General features: G+C 42.9%; 1 protein-coding gene across 11 annotated transcripts in view; it reads right to left on the bottom strand.

Annotated features, from left to right (window-relative positions):
- The window catches only part of myo6a (myosin VIa), a 142105-nt gene that overhangs the window by 60103 nt on the left and 60222 nt on the right, over positions 1 to 21780 (bottom strand). For all 11 annotated transcript variants that reach the window (XM_013272213.3, XM_013272218.3, XM_013272220.3 and 8 more), the window contains exons 13-18: positions 10867 to 11024; positions 10514 to 10605; positions 8483 to 8555; positions 4074 to 4201; positions 2789 to 2884; positions 2345 to 2515 (exon numbers count right to left, since the gene is read on the bottom strand). In XM_013272213.3, coding sequence (XP_013127667.1) covers positions 2345 to 2515; positions 2789 to 2884; positions 4074 to 4201; positions 8483 to 8555; positions 10514 to 10605; positions 10867 to 11024 — 718 coding nt within the window. The remainder of the gene's footprint in view (positions 1 to 2344; positions 2516 to 2788; positions 2885 to 4073; positions 4202 to 8482; positions 8556 to 10513; positions 10606 to 10866; positions 11025 to 21780) is intronic.

The raw sequence follows: 21780 nt of genomic DNA, 5'->3' as shown, positions 1-21780 counted from the left end.
TTCTAAATTCAGAAAACAAATAATGTTTATTCTGCTTGGCCCTAAAAATAGCATTACGCTGACCTCCAGCAACACCGGATGTGATTTCAGACAAGGACATGTTCATTAGCTTACAGATTAAACAAATAACTAAGAACACCTTATTCAGCTAATGCTGAAAAACTATTTTATGCATTTATTACTTCGAGGCTGAACTATTGCATTTCATTATCAGGCTATTCTGAAAGCTGCCAAATGTAAATTAAACAGTGCAAACGACTCCAGACCTTCTTTCTCCTTAATTTGTCAGGAAATGGAAAGAAACGAGGCCCCTCGTGGAAATGAAACTCTTATCAGTCAATTGTCCAATTAATTTTAAGCCTGGAAAAAATGCAGGGCTAGGTTAAAAATGGCCTCCAGTAAACACTTTTTCCCCTCTTGTTGTTGTTTCAGACTTTCGCAACATAGGACTGTTATGAATGTTGGAGGACCTGTTGATATAAATCATGTCACTGTACACATGAAAATTAATTTATTGCGTTCCCGCGTCTTTAATTAAAACAAAGAAAAAAAAAAATCCCTTCACTGTTTGTACTGGACACCTCGCTGCTCTCTGGCTTTGACCCTGTTAAATACACCTGGCCATTATTACCTCAGGTTATTATTTTTTTCTCCATTAAATATATATATTTATATATTTTAGGAGAGATGATTGAGTGGAGCCGGGCGCTGTGGTTTTTGGCTCACCTTGCCTTTGGTTAGGTGACACATTAGAGCGCACATCAAGGTGAGAGGCTGAGCTGGATGAGTCACGATGGAGGAGAATAAAAATCCTCCGTTTATAACTCCAGCTGACAGCAAAGACGCTGCTATCTCTGTGCTCAGGGTGACAGAGAGACGTGTCTTTATATTCCCACAAGGCCAACACACACTTGAACATCTCATCTGACTGTTTTTAGGTGAAAAATTATGTTCTTGATGAAGATTTCATACATTTAGTTTGACTCTTTGTACCTACGGGACCTCAGAGGTGAGCCTGGGCGCTGTCGGTTTTATTATTGACTCTGTGGAACAATCAGTCATTTAGGAACTATTCTGCTTACTGGACTAGAGTAGAGTAGCTCTGTATGATTCACAGTTATCATCATCGTTATTTATGTTAAAAACTAGGCCTCTGCGCAGCCCCTCAGATTATCCTCTCTCTAAAAAAACCAAAAAAAACAAAGCTTTTTGAGCCAGACGACGATTTTAAAGCATTAAATTACCTTAAATTTTAAAATGACTTTTTAAGGATGAGTGGGAACCCTTGAATGAGCCTGCTGGCCTGTGGATTTGTGTATATCTCATCATCGCTTCATCTAGCGATGATGAGAATTAGCAGCTCAAACTCTGAAGCTCACGCTGTGCTCACTTAAGGTTGGGGATGAGTTCAGTGAGTAAGGAATAAGGGGAGCATTGTAGGATGAAAGTGGAGGGCGAGGAGCTCAGCCGAGGTGAAAAGAGTGATTTCACATGGTTTGGGCATCTGACCAGAAACACCTCCTAGGTGAGGTGAGGTGCTTTGGGCATATCCACCTGGGAGAAGTCCACGGGGCAGGTCCAGGAGATGCTGGAGAGAACACACTGAGGGTATTCTGTCAGCCCTAAAGGGCTTATTCGAGCGATCTGTACTCTCACACCAAAATCTGAAAAGTCTTCAAATTAGACCCGAGTTTTCCCAGCTCAACCAGTTAGGAGCTCCATTTAGCCTCGGGGTGTTTTGTGAAAGCTACCAGAGGCCTGCATTTTTGATAGCTACATAACAAGTTTGCAACATTGCTTGTATCAAATCATCCTAAACTAAACATGCAGAAGCATTTAGTAAAGAAGAAGTGTGAGTATGAACTGAACGGCGCCCAAAGCACCGCCTGAGCAGACTGGACAATGAGCCGGGATCTGAGGGGATGAAGTCTGGAGCACATCTTTAATTCAAGCCATTAATGAGGTGCAGCAGCTCTTTTTTTTTTTTTGACAGACAGGACGTCTTCATCAGAGTCAGACGAGCCAGTGGTGGCAAAGACTTTTAATTAGCCTGAGCCTGTTTAATAACTACATCTCCACAGAGCAGTACCCGTCCTGGTGGTCATAAATATCTACAAGTATTTGTATCACACATCACATCTTGGATTGGATCATTTTAGAAGTTTGAAAAGTTTAGTTTAGGATTAAGCATCTGCTGATTTATATTACACCTGGAAAAACTGCAGGAACTTTTTATGCTTTGATCCTAAATTTATTCCTGATTAATAACGTCTAAACGTCCATGCACAGATCACACACATCTGATCTCAAGCCAAAGTTCTACTCTACGTTTTTTGCTGCTCACCTTAAACTTGTTGCCGACGCTGATGAAGCTGAGTTTTCCGGCCTTCTGCTTCACGTCTTTGCTGTTGTTGGAGTTCTCGAACAGCTCGCGGACGAAGCGATCCTTGGACTCGCTGATGAGACACTCCAGAGACATGTGCAGGGCGTCGTTGTTCTTCTCCACAAACTTGGTCTGAAGGAGAAACATTTCAGCGTTAACGGTGCGCTCGGTTCAAGTCTCTTCTTTTTGTTCCCATTTCTGATACGCCTGCTTAACCGCAGAAGGAAAAATCTCTACACGATTTTATGACTTGAATCTCACCGCAGCTACGCTCGGTATGTTTTTAACACTCTCATCTCAATGACGGCACGCTTTCATGTTAAAAGTTTAGTTTTCTGGAGTCGAGTGAACAGAAAAAAGAAATTATTCATTTTGAAGATGCTGCAGCGTGTTCTGGTGACGCACCGTCTCGTAGCACACGGCTCCTGCAAAGTGCCTGATGATAAATCCTTCATCGTCCCTCACGTTCCTGTGGACGGTCAGCTTAGACTTCCTGGGTACCTGCAGGACACACACACATGCACCTGATCACGGGTGGAAACACACACACACACTAAAACTCTGCAGACTCAGCAGAGTTCATGCATGCTTCCCATTTACGATGGAAAACTAATTCCCAGTCCTGCCAATCACACGCTGCTGGGAAGATTAAGATTTGATGCCAGTAATTTAACCGTCAGTGAGACCACGTCACTCTGAGGCTCCATGTCACTCCACTGAAAGTCAGAACTTCAAGTCATATCAAAAGTTCCCATTTTTTGTGTTTATCAATATCATCAATATTATCCAAATTATCAATAAAAGCTTTAAAATTAAGGAGCCATGGTAGAAGGTGAAGCTCCTTGTTGATAAGTTATTGTTTAATACTGCAGATAAAGTGCTCCTTGGCTAATAATCTTTAGTGGTGATAAATATCAGAGCAGTGAGTCCCTCATCTCATGTTCAGGCCACCAGCTTTAAATGCAGTTGGTGATATCAGCTGTTCTGCTCTGCAGCATCACTGAACCCTGCGTGCAGGCACAGCTAACAGATTTCCACCTGCTGCAGGTCCTCAGACCCAGGCGGAAAGTCTAAACATTTACTCATCCAAACATGTCAATGTGAGAACGAGCAGCTAGTCTTTGTCTTATAAAGTTTTTTTGGCTGCTATTTGGACAGAAGCAACAATTTCAGGACTCAGTTTGGGGACAGCCATTTTCACATTTACATATAAAGAATTAATTGTTGGGACACAAAATGAGGTGAACCACTTGGGATTTCTATTAATTTTATCAGTTTTTTAGCAGCTGGTACATTTACAAAGCTGAAAATGAAACTAGAACTTCCTTTACCTGAGAGATAGAGGGAGGAAAAAAAGCACTTTTTCAGCTCTGCGTGTAATCTGTAGTCTCTCAGGTTTAATATCAGCCCACCCTGAATGCTGCCCAAGAGGCCAAAACAGGGAAAATGAGGTCTACATAGGACTTGCAGCAGATTATTTGGAGGAATGGGGTAAAACAAGGAGACTCAGACAAACATGTCAGCATATGAATCAGCTCCTCTCATAAGTTTTCTTCTGAGTCTAAAGATTAAGCTGAAACGATTCAGAGAGAATCTCCTGAGTATATCAAACATTCCCTGAGTCCCATAAAAGCCTCGCGTTAAAAGTGGCACGCTTCCCTGACTTTCCTTCCTTTGTGCGGTCACTTACAGTCAGACGGAAGTGGTTCTTGTGTTTGTTGTGAACGGTGTCGGTAAAGTGCTGGTCGCTGGGTTGAGGTAGACGGTTCTCTTCGTCCAGGATGTCCAGGATGCCGACCACCTTCGCCTCCACCAGGTCTGCGGGGAAAACCGTGACAAGCATGAGAAAAATAAATGCTGCGCGTCCTCTTAATGAAGCTGCGGCGGATCACCCCGAGGCTGACGGGCTACGCGACCGATTGAATCACGGAGGGTGCGATGTAGGCGATTACAAATTCAAATTAAAGTTTAATCGAATGGGAAGAGCCGTGGAGATTGTAACAGTTTCTCCTTGACCTGATCTGACTTGAAAGGTGATGGGGACCTAATTTACCAAATCATAATTATTATTATTGCATTAGTGCAGTTTAGTTCTCTCGGATGGTGCAGAAGTGATTTTCATTTTATTAGTTTAACATCAAATCCTCCTCACTATTAAAAGTCATCGACCCATTTTAAAGAGAAGAGCCGCGGCTCAATTTAAGGACGTAATGAGCTTCAAGCTCCTGATGACGGAGACTGGGACACCCAAGGACTCACTGCTTACTTCCTGTTTTGTGCTGTGCACCAACTTTTGCTCCTTTCTCCTAAAGTATCAAAATCTAACGTGATGGAAGTTTGATGCATTTTTATTTCTGCAAGGTCCTGACATGGAAATGTTAAGTAAAAACCAGTTTCTCTGCATATTTAAGTAAAAAACAGTTGTGAGTATAAAAATAAATGATGAAGTCTCGTCGTTGGCGAAGCCCTCTGTGTGACTTTGAGAGATTAAAGCTGCGAGTTTTGCAAAGACGGATTCTTTTTTTGAACCATCCTGGGTTGTGAGCATATCTGATCACACCAGGAGAGACGTGAATGGTTATTTAAACAATCAGAGATAGCATAAAGATAAATGGAAGCTTCCCGTTACTATACAGTATATTACACAGCTGAACCTGGTGTTGTGGTATTGTTTTATTTCTGTGTACTGAGCTTAAAGTGGACGTTTTCTTATTGTTCTGGTTCCAATGTGAGGTGTTCATATTAAAAATGGGCAAAGTTTCAAATAAAGAGATCACCAAAGCTCAGTTTCAAAGAATCTTTTCTATTCTTGTATCTCTATGATGTCAGAGTGGGTCATGTCAGGCACAGAAGCCCCCCCACCCCACCCCACTTGTTGTTCACACTGAGGGGCAGCCTATCAGCTTAAAGAGAGCCTACTCTGCTCACTTAAAGATGACAAGCTGTCAAGTTCAAGAGTGGACTTCAACACTCAGCTCTCTTCTTTAGGGTGTGAAAAATGAATTTAAGTAATCCACCTGAAGAATATCAATCTTTGTAAGGACATCTGTGAAGGTTCTCGGTCATCCTGGTCATGGTCGTCTCAGGTGCTTGATCTGAAGGCAGCTGTTCTTGAAGATGTTTCATCGCTAATCCAAGAGACTTATGGAGGTCCCAGGTATGTAAGGAGGTGGTCCTTAGAGTTTTTACGGCTCTCTATCATCACGTGAACTGTTGGGGTCACGTGATGGCTCATGGTGTGAGCAGGGGTTGAATCTCTTGTGATGGGTTCTCAAGACTGTATTATAGGAGGCTGACAGGTGGTGTCATAGGCCACCACTTTTGTTCAGTGATGGACACAGATGGATTCCTTTACTCAAGAAGCTGAAATGTCTACAAGAACCTAAAAAACAACTATTTAGGAAGCTCATTTTTAACTTTTAACAGCTCCTCTAGTTGAGACAAAGAAAAAAAAATAAGAAGCTGGAGAAAGCAGCTTCCCTTTAAATGTTCTGAATTTGCTACAGATCCTACTTTCAAAATGTTATTTTAAAGATTATTTTAACAGAAAGAAGAAAATAAAGGAAGAAGGTGAGGTCTGCAGTGACCTGACAACATGCCTGTGAAGGAAAAGCTGTCAGCGCTGAACAAACAGCCAGCAAACTGACAGAAAACTGAGGCGTAGGGGAGGAAGTTTACGTGGGATGACTGACTGATTCAGAGGATGACGTGGGGGATTGTTTAGAAGATATGATTACCTACCTACGTGAGCTTTAGCAGTCTTTTTCAGTAATGTTTCCTGACAGGAACTGACATGCTGCACAGTAGAGGCTCTTTGATAGAGACTCCTACTCACAAACTATTCAGCAAATGAAGGTCAGCGGAGCTCCGAGCAGCAAAAACCTCCGGAGGCATCCCGTCATCTGCCCCTCCATTGCTCAATCCGTCCACCTTCTCTCCATCACAGGAGACAACCAGCAACAAACGAAAGGGCACACGGCTGCACGAGTTAATAAAACCTGAATGAAGTGAAAGTAACGCTTCGAACAAACTTCTGTGACGTTAAAGAACTTTTTAATAGTTCCCACTCCTCCTCCTCCTGTTTGTTTCCATCTCCGCCTTGTTCTGTGTGCAGTCACGTGGCCGCTGCTTGTACAAATGTAATTTTCTGCTACATCAACTGTGATTTTTATGTCCTCTGAACAAAGAGGAGCTTCTCCTTTTATAACACACAACGGGAATCCAAACCAGCAAACAAACAACCGCGTTTCGGTAATCTACGAGCCAGCGAGCACAGCCAGCCTCCCGCCTCCCTGCAGCTCGCTCTGCTGTAGTTAAACATCTCATACTGAAAGCACAGAAAGCATCATTAACCTCCTTCCCCTTAGATTGCTGCGTCACATCAGTCTCCCTCCATGTTTATGAACTATTAAGACACATTTCAGTCAGGACAGGAGCTCACAGGCTCGGGGGCTTCGTCGTTCGTCCTCTTTGCGGTCTGTGAAGCGGCGCCGAGGCTCAGAGGTCAAAGTGAAGAGCGGCAGCTCTCCTAAAGCTGAGGGTGATAATGAGCAGCTTTTACAGGACACTCTTACATATAGGGCCGACATATAAATACAAAACCAAGGAACCTGGAAACTGGTAGAATAGAAAGTTTGTTTGTTTTTCACTTAAAATTAAGTGAAGCTCTTTTTCTTTTGTATACAATAAAAATAAATTGAGGCCTAGCTCTCCTTTAATACGGCACACTGCAAATAAACAAGGAGAACGTTTCATTTTGAGGCCACACCTTAGTGTTTGAACTAGAGCCGTCTTCAGTCTGATGTACCCAGTAAACATCAACACATCTCCATAGACTGTATAATAACGACGGGCACAGCCATCTTTGAAGCAGTGCTACTTTTGCATGGGAGTTAGCTGACCTCCCTCAATTAATCAGAACCTAATTAGTTCTGATTGGATCTCATCTCCCCGAAAGGTTTTCATCTCATTTTTATTCATTGACAGAAGTTTCAGTGCGTCATGGTTTTTGTCCTCATGCATTAGATTTTATTTAGCTATTGTGTTTTTGCCTGAATGAAATTATTGTTGATGAAACCGATGATGAAAATCAATGAAATGAACACTGTCTGGAAGTCAGCTATTTATTTTGGACTGCAGATTCTGAACTCTAAGGATTTTAGGCATTGACGTGTTGGCTCCTGAAGTGACCACATTTAAATCAGAGGGCGGAGTGAGAGGTTATCACTCGGTTAGCGAGTGGGATTCATAAACTGTATTGGACGCAGCACACAAGGATTCCCCCAATATCCACAGAGACTGTAAACATGCTTATTTCAGCCTTATAGTTGGATTCATTCACTTCAGCCTCGAGGTTGCTTCTCGCAAGAAAGTGCTGCACAAAGTGTTAAAAACTCAGCCAGCATTCTGTCTCAGAGCACTTACTCTCAGGAAGAGATTTTAACAGGTTTATTACGGTTTATTTGTGTGAGAATAAAATTTTATAGTAACAGCTCGAGAGGCGAAAAAAGCTGGATGAGTTTGTGTTTCTTCAGGAATATTAAAAAAATATAGCTCTAAATATTAATATAATAAACCACACAAAAGATGAGATGTAGCACTGATCAGAGGATCAGAAGGAAATCTTTCTTTGTGAACTAAAACACCCAACTCTCCACATTAACGCCAAACCTTTGTGTGAAAGCCGCAGGCGGGATTTTTAAAGACGCATTACTCTGCGTGTGTTGAAGATTTAGTATCAAACCAGAGGGATTTACTTCCTCATCAGCTCTTTAAACTCTTGCACTCGTTGTTCCAGAGCAGAAACGGGGGGAAGCTGATCAAATCCCCTCCACACATTCATGCACCATCCGGATATTTAAAGAGGAATTTGAACTGCTTTTTGCACCTTTGATCGGTATCTGAGGTGCACAGTTGGAGTAGGGAATTGTAAAGTTAGCACCCTGTTCACATTATGCTCTATGCACTAATAAAAGGAGTGGTGTAAAAGAGAACAAATATCAAACCCCTCTGCAGAGAATTTCATCGGCACAGAGGAGTGACTGCAGCTGCTCTGAATGCACAATCACGCAGGCTGAGCGAGGAGTGGCGTCTTCATACCTATGCAGTCCTGATTGTCGACGTAGTGAACCTCGTTGACTCCCAGCCCCTCCCGCTGGTACAGCTCTTGCTCCTGGAATGCAACAGAGAAATTTCTAATGAGAAATCATAACGGTATTCACGGCATGCCCGGCATTCGTCTAATGAGGACGGGGACGGCTCGGAGGTTCTGCCTGGAGGGCATTCAAGCTCTCTAACAAGTGGCGCTTAGGCCGGGCTTTCTGCTATTACACTTTCGTGCAAAAATGAGCATCTAAAGGTGATGGGGCCTTTCATGCTGCAGACAGATGTTTGGGCAAACGAGGAGTTTTAAAGGTAAGAAACAGACAGCCGCTGTTAGAACACAATCGAGGGAAAGTCAAACACAATCCAGTGTTTAATGTGGCCCTTCTCTGAGGTCTGCGGTTTACAGACAGAGCAGATGATTCAATTACGGCACTGATCCAAAACTCTGGATTCTGCGAGTGAACTATGATTACACAACAGTCTGACAGAGGGACCTCAGGGTCATCAACTAAACAGCATTTCTTTTGCTGGAAACAGCTCCCGACGACAATAAACCCATTAAGAAGGCTGTGGCTTTCCAAGGTCAGCAAATGCTGTGTGTTGGCGGAGGTCTGAGCGCTTGAGTTCCTTCTCCTTTATTATAAGAAGACCTTCAAAGAGAGCGTCGTTATTTTCCCAAACAGAAACGCAGCGTTTCACAGATTTGGACGCCGTCAGTCTCCGTGCCACCTGTTGCTAATGATTGTTTGGGTGCTGATGGAGATGGCAAGTGAAGAGTTTCAACTGAACTTGAGAGGATGTCAAGTTAAAGAAAAGAAACAACTTCTGTTCCAAGAAGAAGTTTACTGAAATCAGCAGGAAACTTCCCACCTTTCAAGTCTGAGCTTTGTTAGTAGCGCAGACAACACACCGGTCTGCTGTGGCGAGACGAGCCTAAAGGCCGGTCCTTTACAAAGTGTGTTCACAAAAGTTCAGGACTTTTGTCGATGACTCAAAAATGACAATCAACTTTAAGGATCTCCCAACTTTCAAGGAGAGCTGTCAAAGCTGTCATAGCGGCCGTGCTGATAATGGGCCAGAAAAACCATCAAAAGATGGTCTTAAACGTTGACCACCAGTCCTCTTCAGCAGATCGTCTTCCCTTAAATGTCCTTCACTTCCTGTGGAGTCTAAAGAGCGCCATTTAGACACATTGGACGAGGTCCTGAACGCTCTGCAGTGGAACAGGTACAAAGGGAAATAAAAGGACACAGAAAACGGTCCAGCGATGCACAAGAAGATGATCCTGAAGGGATCATCAGCCAGATTTATATCTTAGTAAGGTTTCTCACTTTTACAGATTTTTATTTCTGAAGCTTAGAAAAAGCAACAGATATACTTTTCCACCTTAAATGCGAGTCTAGCTCACATTTAAGGTGTTAACACCTCTACGCTGAGAGAACAGTGGAGGTAAAAGTACGGCCATGTGTTCTGCCTGTGCACACTCACACAGATCCTTTGGAGTATTTGAGAAGTGCAAAAGTGTTGGAGGTAAACTCCTGCAGGATGCTACATGCTTCAGAAAAGCTTCAGAGAACGCTCCAACGGGAGTCTCTCCAGAGATCATGTGAGGATCTGATACAAACAGTGTGAAAGGCTCAGCCATGGAGCCAGGTTGAGGGTATTTGGGCATCTGTCTGCTTAAAGTGCAAATAAAAGGTAGAACTTAGTTGAACGGATGGAAAAGTTTTCTGACATAAACAGCAATAAACCTGAAGCACACTTTCATATTAAAATAAAACCTATTATAGTAAAATTCATGTTTTGCAGAGAAAGTCATGAAAATTTAAACTTTATGTTCAGACGTTTGGAAAATGAAAACTGCAATTTGAAAATGTGACATCTAGTCTCTGAAAAGAATTGCCTGCAACAAGAAAAACACTTAAAGTTTAAATGGAGAGTCCTCCACAGACGTCTGCTTTGATTTGACGGTGTTCACTGATGGAGGTGAGATGGTGCAGGGTTTTACTTTCAAACAGCTCTCACCTCTTTCAGGATGCGCTCGTTGAAGAACTGCTGCAGCTTCTCGTTACAGTAGTTGATGCAGAATTGCTCAAAGCTGTTGTGCTCAAAGTACTCTGCAAATATATTAGTTACACAATGTGTGTCAGAGCAAAGTGGACTATTACAGGATCATTTCTGAGATGATGTGAGCTTTCAAAACGTGCATTACTCCTTTTTTGCCCCCTTAGAAAAAACAAGTTATCAAACCAACAGTTTTTTTTCTCCTTAAAACCATCAAACAGAAACATTTCTCTTAGTTTTAAAGACACGTTCTCTATAAAAACCTTGAAATTCTGGTGTTTTGTTGTTGTTGTTGTTATTATTGTGATACTGACCAAAGCCAGCGATGTCCAGGACGCCGATGAAGTTGGCGGAGGAGTCGAAGGGGAAGCATTGGTTGACTCTGGTCACCACGTGGTCAAACAGACGGCTGTACACGGCCTTTGCCAAGGCGTCCCGGGCATTGTTGGCCTGCTCGACTTTGAGCGGCACTCTGGAGAAAACACAAAGATAACAGGTTTAAATAAATCAGAGATTTAAGGTTTTATTTTCACTTACAGATGGTCAAATAGGGAGAAAGTGTAAAAGCTAAACCATGTGCTCAGGCTTCCACTTTCAAAAGCAAACCCAATGCTGCAAAGCTGGCTGGTTTTCACTTTTCCAAAGTTATCCTTGTTCCACAGAAAGATCCCAGCAGGGACTGTCGGACACAGCAACCTCTTCTCTCTCCCAGGCCATCATATAACGCTCGGGCAGCTATAAATGCTCGATACCCAGTGCTGCTGGCTTTAACCTCCCCTTTTACTGGTTTTCTGCTTCAGGCGTGCAACTCCAGGATTTAAAAACACTGAGCTTACAGCCCAAAACAACAAATCTGCCACGTCTAGATAAAGCGTAAAGTCTGCTTACACACCTGCAGATAAATGCTGGGTTTAAATGAACCGGGCTAGCTGGACCTTCCAAGCAGGTAATTGTGTTATTGACAGCTGCAAAGAAAGAGGGATTGGGCGGGAAGCAGTGGCCATAAAATGGCGACAGAAACCATAACTGGCAGCGAGCTCTGTGGAGGTACATTGTAATTGCTTCAGACTGAGTGCAGACAAAAGGAGTGACCTGACGGCAGAGGCTGGACAAAATATACAGCATTAATCTGCTGCTGGGCCCGAGTTTGTGAGCCGGCTTTACTTCAGCACGACTGCAGTGCATTCAAGGACACGCTGGGAAATAACTCCACACGAGTGGCACTCAGACGACCAAAGCTCCCAATAACGACTTCCAAAGTCGTCCTCCCTGCCTCGGCGACAAATTATCTCCTCTGCACATACCTCTATAAGCCACACATGATATCAGGGGAGTTGTGATCCCTGCAGGTGGCTCGGTTGGTATTTTTCTAATATATTATGCTGCAGGACGACCTCCTGAGCCAAGGGCAGACCTAATAAAGCTGCAATTTCCAGTCTATTTGCATACATAAAAACATACATTGAACCGCTACACATTTAGATTTTAGGCATCATGAATTTATTCTCCAGCACGTGCATAAACATACATCTTTGCTCATATAGATTTCTCTTACCGATTAAAGCAGTTATTTTCACCAACTGAGATTACCTTCAGCTACGTTCTCACACTTATGTAGCTTGCCATCACCAGTGTGTGAATGTGTGTGTGAATGGGTGGATGACTGGATATGTAAAGCGCTTTGGGGTCCTTAGGGACTGTTAAGGCGCTATATAAATACAGGCCATATAAATACAGGCCATTTACCATTTACTTATAATTCATTAAAACTTTATTGTTGTTATTATTTATAATAAATTACTGCTTTAAGGGAGTGGTAGGCACTACCATCTATATAAACAGGAGCTGCAGCTTCTCTCTGGAGTCATTTTAAAAGTGATGTAGCCCATTAAGAGGAGCCGTTTGCTCAGTCATTACCATTTCAGTTAGAACAAGGAGTCCTGCAGCAGATGGTCAGACCGCCCCCACAGAGATCGATCAGCTATAGACGGTTACCCAAGATGCTTCAAACCACCAATCTATCTGCTAAGTTTCTTATAATTTAATGGTACAGAAGACTTCCTTATTTTAAAGCTTTTCCCTCTTTACTGCACTTTGAGTAAAAAGCAGAAGTTTTTTGTTTTGAAGGCACATCTCAGGCGTCCTTTGGAGGCGTCAGGTTAATAAAACAAGACAAACATTACGAACTCTGCGATTTTTAACCTCGGTGTTGTGAAGCAGTGTATTTTAACCCAAACTGTGACCGTTTTCTTAACCCTAACCACACAGTTTACCAGGGAGTGGAAGTGAAAGTAAACACGGATCCATTCTGGGGCCTTTATTGTTTCTGTTATATCTGCTCCCTCTTCACCACACTTTGAGCACTTCTAAGGACATTTCTGTTCACCGCTATGCAGACGACATTCAGTTATATATCTCTAGCTCTAACTATCTCTAACTTTTTCCAATTTAATGAAGAGAAAACGGTCCTTGTTTGTGCCCCTTGCTATATTCACTAAAACGTCTATCAGGAAAGTGACTCAGCTTTCACTTTAGATAATCACATTAAATCTCTGGTTTGCTTTTTCTTTTTTTACTTATGTATTGCATGTATAGAAATTGTTATTCATGCCTTTATTTCATCCGGTCAGGATTATTCTAATTCCTTTTTCACTTTTCTCACCCTTTTCAGAACAACCTAAGCTGGCTCTGTGCTGCAGATACAAGATTAAAAAAAAAACAGAAGCTCCTGTGACTCAAAATTAAGAATCGGAAAGATAAAAATGATATGCTTTCCATTATATTTGACAGCTTAGCCCTCACAGAGTTAAAACGCTTTTAACAAGTGAGGTTCAAAATTAAATGTAAATATAACCCGAGTTGCACTTCAGAGTGTAACGCAAAGTGTTTTAGCACTTAGCCAAAGTTACAACCACAGAGGGGACCTTAAAATCGGACTCGTCGCCTATAACCCGTCCTGGAGCTCCTCTCCTTCACCCCTGCCCTCTCTCCACTACCTTCCCATGTTTAATTCATGGCGCCGGGGCAGAGGTTCTAATACTGCAGAGAGCCCTGCTCATTTCAAAAGCAAGAGGTCTAAATGCCAGGGCAGCATAATGTCAGAACACTAATCGTACAAGGAGCCTAATATGTATTCCCTGTGAGCCTCGGTGCTGAGAATGTGTTTCTTCCTCTTCTCTCTCGGTGTAATTACTGATGTCGCCTTGTGTAGAAACTGTGTGCTCTGAAGACGCCTGCTGGCCTGCAGCTGCTCCTCGGCCCCGTCCTCAAAGACACCACACGGGCAGGAAGATTGCTTTTAAATCAGACTTCTGAGCCAAAAAAAGCAGCGCTCACATATAAAAGAGGGCACTACACCGCCACTCATTTAGACACATTCACACCGAGCATCCACCAGCTAAACTGGAAAACCCAGTTTTTCTGCCCCTCAGGCAGAACTTTTCTGACAGTCATAACCACAACTTTTATGACACCCAAAGAAAAAGACTCGTTCTTAGCATGATTTACAACACAGCACTGAATGCCCATCGCAGCAGGTGGCTAGCTTGTTTGCATTTATATACTTATGTGCAGACGGGGCTCTCACAGCTGTCGAGTACATATACGAGTGTCATTCGCATTCATCATACAGGTGCGATGGATGGAGGGAAAGATTGCATATTTTGCTTGTAAGAAGTCCACTTTGGGCGAGTGGATAAACACGTTTTCTTGTCTGAAAATAAGTTTTAATTAACAGACACCACATGGGTAAAAGCAGCCTTAGGTTGGGGCACAATTTACACAAGTACAGATTTAAGATGTAAGACTTTAAGATTGAAGTTTTAGTTTAAGTTTGGCTTTAGCAACAACAACAAAAAATGATATACTGGCAGAGGAAACAACCACAAAGGCCCAACGAGGTACATGATGACATCCGGGAATAGTACGAACCAAACTTTCTGGAAGAGAATGATGAAGAGTACTGGGAGACATTTACATGTGCAGGATCTTCTGTGAGGTCACTGAACAAGCCTCCAACAGCCATTAACTGTTGACCTCAGCCGGCACGAGCGCTCAGATTGGCATCTTCCATTTTCTCTTTGCCCTCCCACTCATTACTCCGCCAATCACTCACTCTGTTTGAAATTACACTCACATTAAAGGCTCCCTGTAAAGCTTCAGGTGTCGTACGACTCTGCCCGCCTGGGTTTCAGTTCTTTCTGCCGCCCGTCGCTCTTTTACCACCGCTTACTTTATCTGATGCTCAGTCCATTGTCTGTCTCTTTCACACACCCCGACTCGATTTTCTCTCCACTTTTACTTTGTCACATAAAAACACTTGATTCCTCTTCAATTTAAAGTAACTCCATTTTCCTGGTTTCTGTTTTTTCATTTCGCCTCACTCATTATTTCCACCAAATTAAAAAAAATGGACCCTTTATGACTGCAGCACTCCAGAGTGACAAAATTAAGTGGTTTCTGATCTGACACGAGATTCACATTCCCACTGTGCCATCACTTCAGCAGGTTTATGCTTGGGCTATTCCGGGCTATGAAAACCAAGTTGTTAACACAATATTTACATTCAGTTATGGAGCAACATGATCTTTGATTTCAAAGCTGAGATCTACCCAGTTTTTCTTCTCTGTTTTTGCTCTCTACCAACTCCTGTTGTAATTTAACTCTTTAGCTGTGAAATACTCCATTTTGCTCACAAATAATCAATTAGTCATTACAATATAAAAAGAAAAACAATCTTTTATAGAACTGCAATGGACTGGCGACCTGTTCAGGGTCTAGTCCATTTATCCATCCATGTGCTGTTCTCCCTACAACAAAAAAAACTGAAGATGGATGACACCAACGCCATCACCAATATCAGGCGTTGTGCTCTTAAAACATGCATGGCGAGATTCGACAATAGCATACAAACAAAGGAAGGCTACGGCTGTCCCAAAGTCTGGATGCTAGAACATCACTATCTGCCCCAGTGATCCACACTGATGTCCTGGTGAGCAGTCTGAGGTTGAAGGTGATCTTCAGTGAGAATAGGTCCCAACAACTACCAAATGCTGTTTTTTCTGCCCATTCCCACCTTCTGATTGAGTCAGTCAGCTGTTTGGCACATGGCAGGGAGTGTTTTCAGAGGTTATTCACAGAAAGATATCGCTTTCTGTTTCACAAAATGTTCTATAACCTATGTATGTATTATTGTGGGGTCTACCTTACAATATAAAGCGCCTTGAGGCGACTGTTGTTGTGATTTGGTGCTGTAGAAATGAAATTGAATTCAATTCAATTGTTATGCAAGCAATGAGAACAAACCAAGGCACTACAGCTTTAGTTAAACAGCAACGAACATTTCACCATGCATCAGCTGGTACCCTCACTACTGGAAGCCACTTTGCAACCCGCCTCCACCCACGTTGGTCGTCACTGACCTGTACTCTGCTTTGTACTGTTAGCATACTTGTTATTAATCTCTGGCTCTTTTCCACAGCATGTCTTTTATCCTGTCTTCCTTCTCTCACCCCAAACGGTCGCAGCAGATGGCCGCCCCTCCCTGAGCCTGGTTCTGCCAGAGGTTTCTCCTGTTAAAAGGAAGTTTTTCCTTCCCACTGTCACCAAAGTGCTCATAGGGGGTCATATGATTGTTGGGTTTTTCTCTGTATGTATTATTGTAGGGTCTACCTTACAATATAAAGCACCTTGAGGTGACTGTTGTTCTGATTTGGCGCTGTATAAATAAAACTGAATTGAACTGAAATTGAACAGACAGAATTACTGCAGGTAGAAATCTTCTCTCGACTAACATGGTTCTGACTGAACTGCTTTAGAAATGTTTTGGAGAGATGAGCCTCGACATATAAAGCTCCCACAATTATCAGCCTTCTGTATTCAAACAAACATAAGGAGACGGAGAACGGTCTGCAGAGAAAAAAAACACTGTTCACACAGGAAAAAGGATCTTTTCATAGTGCCAGTGTTATTCATAAAAAAAAACCCTTTTTATCGATGGAAATTCTCAGAATCGCCAATGGTGAGGTTACTGTCACCCACTATTATAGAAGGACACGCTGCACATTAAGCATGTGAGTAAATATGAAAACTTTAAGACTATGTAATCAGTTTAAGTATTGCTCTACAGAAGGGCAACGAGCAGCAACCGGATTAGAAAGGAAAAGCAGTGCATCATTGAGTTTCTGGTTAATAAAAGCAAACCGGCTCCATGAAAACCACCAGCTCACGCACCGCTGCAACAAGTTGGCCAATGATTGCGCTTGTGTGTGCGTGAATGTGACTGGCTGTTTTGATGGCCGTCATATGCCGATTTAGACGACACACTGCATGGTTTTATCTGCCGTACATCAGCATTAAATTGATCAGATTGCTCTTTATTTATAACTGCCGCAGAAATTCCAAGCATGCAAGCCCACAGATTCTCCACGAGTCTAAGCTGCCATTAAACATTCACTTCCAGGGACGCAGCCACGAAACAACAGCACAAGTGCACGCAAGTCTTTTGTTACAGAGTGCCTGAGTACAAACTGTGCAACCTTGTACGCATTTGGCTGCCACAGAGGAATATAAATTATGCTGTTAACGAGACTGAAACGTCTTCTGACTTCTTCACGGCCGAAACAGAGCGAGTCTCATTCAGCCTTAAAAGCATCAAAGGTTCCCGACAGCGCTGGTGGCGCGATGAGTCAGTTTGTTGACTTGTAATTAGGCGGCTCCTGTCAGAGAACCTCTACGAGTTCATTATGCATCCAGCGTGCCATTTGTTTGAATCGCTCTGAACTGCATCTTCATGCAATTATATTCTTTCAGCCAAAGTCATGGTGACCTGACATTGACTGTTTGACTGAGCAACGAGACGCCTTCCAGAAAGTTTCTGAGTAGTTTGCGTGTGTGTTTGTGTGTGTGTGTTTACGAGTGTGAGATCAGCAGCAGGTGAAAAGCTGTTCAACTGCAGACGTTAAAGGACTAAAATCTCTATGACCATGTTAATCTGTTATTTCTGCAAAGAACATGGTTTGTACTTATGGCAGCAGTGAGGGTGTGGGGCGTGCAAGAAAGGAGGTGCTTTTTAAATGAATAGACGACATTATTATTCACTTTGTGATGCAAGAATCAATCCCCCCTCTGGTGTAGCCTCTGAGTAAACTCTAAATACAAACTTGGACTGCAGAGTGTAGCATCTGATCTGCTCTGGAGCCTCAGCACGCTCAGAGTAAGGACAAAGGTTTCCACCTGCTGCAGGTTCTGGTTGGAGCGGCGCTCCAGCTCAGAGCAGAACAAACACCAGTCCAAGGTGGAGCTCAAAGTCTGTCCAAATGTGAATGACATCAACGATCAATCTCCTACATCATCTGATCATGGCGACGATGCTAAAAGTCATTAAGTGACAGCAGTGAGAGCAAACGACCTCGTTAGGTTTTATGTAACAGACAACCTGACCTAACAACTCCTGGCTGATTTTGGGCTCTTGCAGCAGATGGCCGTCCCTCCCTGATCCTGCTGGAGGTTTCTTCCTCTTAAAAGGGAGTTTTTCCTTCCCACTCTTTTCTTTGTATTACTGGAGGATGTTGCTGTTGCTATTCTGCATTTTATGAACAGAACTGAACTGGATTTTTAAAGAGTTTAAAACTGTTGATGTCACTTTAGTTGCGCAGCGCTATTCGAAAGGGTGAGAATGGTGATCATAAACGAGCCTTTGAAACCAGGCGAACTCTAGTTTGCCTGCAGACAGGACAACTTTAACACTCTCAGTCTATTCATGCAGCCACAGTGGTTGAAAACCCCAGTTTTTCCAAGACTTCATCCCAGAGAAACAAATGAATGTCGACACAGTCAAATATTCTGCTCAACGTTAGGGGCAAGAAGTCGACTTACACAATGTTCCTGTGTTGACTGGATTGCTGGATTGTAGGTATAGACTGGAAGACAACAGCCGGTTACTTGCTTCAGTTTGAATCCCCATCATATTTGTTTTCTCAGTAATTTGTAGTTATTGTTGATGATGTCATTACTGCACTGCACAAGACTGCTGCACTGTAATCACAGCGTGGGACTGTGAGGATTAAAGTGCTTGTAGAGGAGATGTCTTTAAAACTCTGGCTTTTCTCATCGCGCTTGAAGAGTCATCTTTACTTGGAGCGACCTCCAAGGGCCTCAGAAACAAAGCAGGAGGTGCTGATGTGCACTGATAGTATACACAGCACGTATGAGGCTCTGCAGTGCATCTTCTACATGTGGGAAACGTGTCAGCGGAAGGAAAAAAGAAAAAGCAGTAATGTGGTTTCCTCAGGGTCACGTCTGTGCTGCTGCTGTCCTTTAGCTTAGCTCAGAAATAAGAAAGGATGGAGCGCTTCTTTGTCCGCTCTGATGATCTCATGTTGTTTATTGTGCTCCAACTTTAAACCAGTTAAACCCCCACGGAGGGTTCACATCACCGCGGTGTGTGCTGCTCTGCATTGCCTCGATCCTCCGCTTTGCAAAGACAAACACCTGGACACCGTCACAGGTCCACGAACCTTGTTTAAGGCACAGCAGCCGAAGTCGAAGCATTAAAGAATCAGAGTTTGAACTCTGGCTGAACTCTGCTTTATCTGGTTATCTTTGTCACTTTGCTAAAAAGCCATAGAGACATGACTGTAAAACGACTAAATTTACTGTGAGATCTCAGCTTTTGTCCATAACACTGAAAAAGGGTCAATTATGCAGTTGCTGAAATAACAGTTTTTAAAATCAAAAGCTGAAGTCAGAAGCATTTTTCAGGAAATATTCCAGTAAATGTGAGCAGGAAAGTGCACTTACTTGTCTTCACCCTGAACTGGAATATGTGAAAAATGTCTACAGTGCAGAAAGCGAGTATTATGGTGAACATGAAAGGCTCATTTTCAGTCTGCAGAAATAAAAATAATGAAATCCAAATGATTGACCGGGCTGTTAGTTCAATTATCTTAATGATTGTTTTCTTTCTTTAATTTGCTTTGAGGAGTGTGTCTGCATGCACATGATGAAAGCTTGAAGAAATCAGGTCACACAGGAAGCAGCAGCACACACACACACACACACACACACACACTCGAATGTAAACACACCGAAATGTCTCTCCCGAAATTAGACAAATAAAGAACTAAAAGAGAAATATCTTTTAATTCAGACTCTCTGAATCCCATGTGCCTCCCACGCCTCTCCTCTCTTTATTCCCCCACTCTTTTGGACGGTCTCTCGCCCTCACACACGCTGCCGTCTGCACTTCCTCCTTCATGAACCACACGCACAAATAGCCGGCTGACGTGATGCATTCAGCTGGCGGCAGTCCAGCCGGCTGCCTCGCCGGAGTTCACCCGCTTTATCCGCTTTTTGCCAACAGCGAAATTACAGCAATAATGTGTGAAATTTTCATATAAATGAGCAACACTACAGAGCCGACCGTGTCGCCGCAACGCTGCGACACCATTTTCAGAACGCCTTCAGAGCTCTGAATAGTTACAGCCACTATGTGGGAGAAACACAAAGTTAAAGTCTGAGTTTGAGACTTTTTGTCTGTTTGGATTTAATTTAATTTAAAAAAAAAAAAAAAAAAAAAAAAAAAAAGGATGTAAGTAAACAGCGACAGGTAAAGCCATCGATCTGTGCAGAACTCCCAGTCCTCGCTCTCCCCCAGGCCGCCTCCTCTTCCTCCTCCTCCAAACAATATCTCCTAATAAGGTGTCAACAACCCAGCAACACTGAATTTCACCACTGAACTCTGATTGGATCACAGGCATCTGTTACTGCGCGCTGAGAGAGAAAGCAAGAGAATGACACACACGCGGATGAAAGTCACCCGCTGCCTTTAAGGGTCGCCAATCATCTGCCTCCATCTCCTCACAGCATCCCAGCGTCCTCCTCTGTCACACCAATTCTCTGCATGTCCTCCTTCACTATAACCATGGAACTTCTCTGAGGTCTTCCCCTTTTCCTCCTGTCTGGCAGCTCCATCTTCATCATCCTTGGTCCAACATGTCCACTGTCCCTCCTCTGCACATGCTCAGACCATCTCAGCCTCGCCTCCATCCTGCTCACTGCCAATTAAATCTTAACATCAACCATTTTTGTTTTTCAGAGCCACTGTCGCCATTATACATCACGTGTCGCCATTCTTACTGCATCAAAAAACCCTCCCTTTGCTTTCATCATCAGTAGATTACCGTGGTCGCCTGCAGTTTACGACTAGTCTGCAAACACAGTCGAGCAGCAGAAACACAAACCACTCGAAGAAAAACAAGAGTAACAGGAGGATTAGTTAGTGGTAAATTATTAGATTAAATTCATTAAAAACATGGCCAACATCTAAGTTACTGAAGTCTGTTTAAAATAAGGAGCAACCTCTGTGGCTCAAAATGAAACGTGTACAGAAGCGCCAAAAGCTGCAGTTCCTCTAATGTCCACTTGAGGCGCTGTTACTGTGACATCACCCGCTGGTTGCTGGAGTCTTGTTTCGAAGCTTTGAGTGGAGTGCTTACAGCAGGTGTGACAAGGCGGGGCGGGACTTTGTTAATAACTTGTGATTGACACTCGGCAGCCAATGAGTGTGCGGTTTTACAATTTCCCAAATAACCCTCAGAATGACAGAGATTTTATTTTTATTCATTATGACCCAAAATGAGCGACTGAGCCCGTAAACTGAGACTTCCAGAGGACTGAAAGTCTTAGTGCATCTACAGCCGTCATCATCTGGTGGCCAGTTTCTGACCTGGAAGATGCATCCAACCTTTTTACTGATTTTTTGTTTTAAATAAACAGATAAAATAATCTTTTTTTTCCCATATTGTGATCACTACATGCTGATCATGCCACAGGTCACATGACGTTTTATTTATTTATCAGCAATATGTTTTTAAATCAGCAGTTGTATCTGTGCTCCTTTGAAACACTTAAATGAATCATCGGGCGTGCAGGGTATTAACACCTCTTATATTACTAATGTTGCGTCTGATAAATTAAGACTTCATTTCCTTCTAAACTAATTGTATAATAGTGCAGCTTCCCAGCAAATCTACTCGTCCCCGAAGGGGAGGAACATGCTGGAAAGCGTTTTCTCCATCCCCTCCAACCATCTGCCTCGATCGGTGCGTCTGCCGCCTCCTCGTGCAAAGAGGATCTTTTGCTTTCTCAGTCACAGGGTTTTTCTTTCTGGCTTTAACAGAGAGAATAAACATGTTGGATGGGATTTTTCCCATCAGCTTTTCATTCCT

The sequence above is a fragment of the Oreochromis niloticus genome, linkage group LG15, assembly GCF_001858045.2.
Source record: "Oreochromis niloticus isolate F11D_XX linkage group LG15, O_niloticus_UMD_NMBU, whole genome shotgun sequence".
Classification (NCBI taxonomy): Eukaryota; Metazoa; Chordata; class Actinopteri; order Cichliformes; family Cichlidae; genus Oreochromis; species Oreochromis niloticus.
The sequence above is the reverse complement of the archived record's forward strand: the minus strand, read 5'-3'. Positions and strand labels throughout refer to the sequence as shown.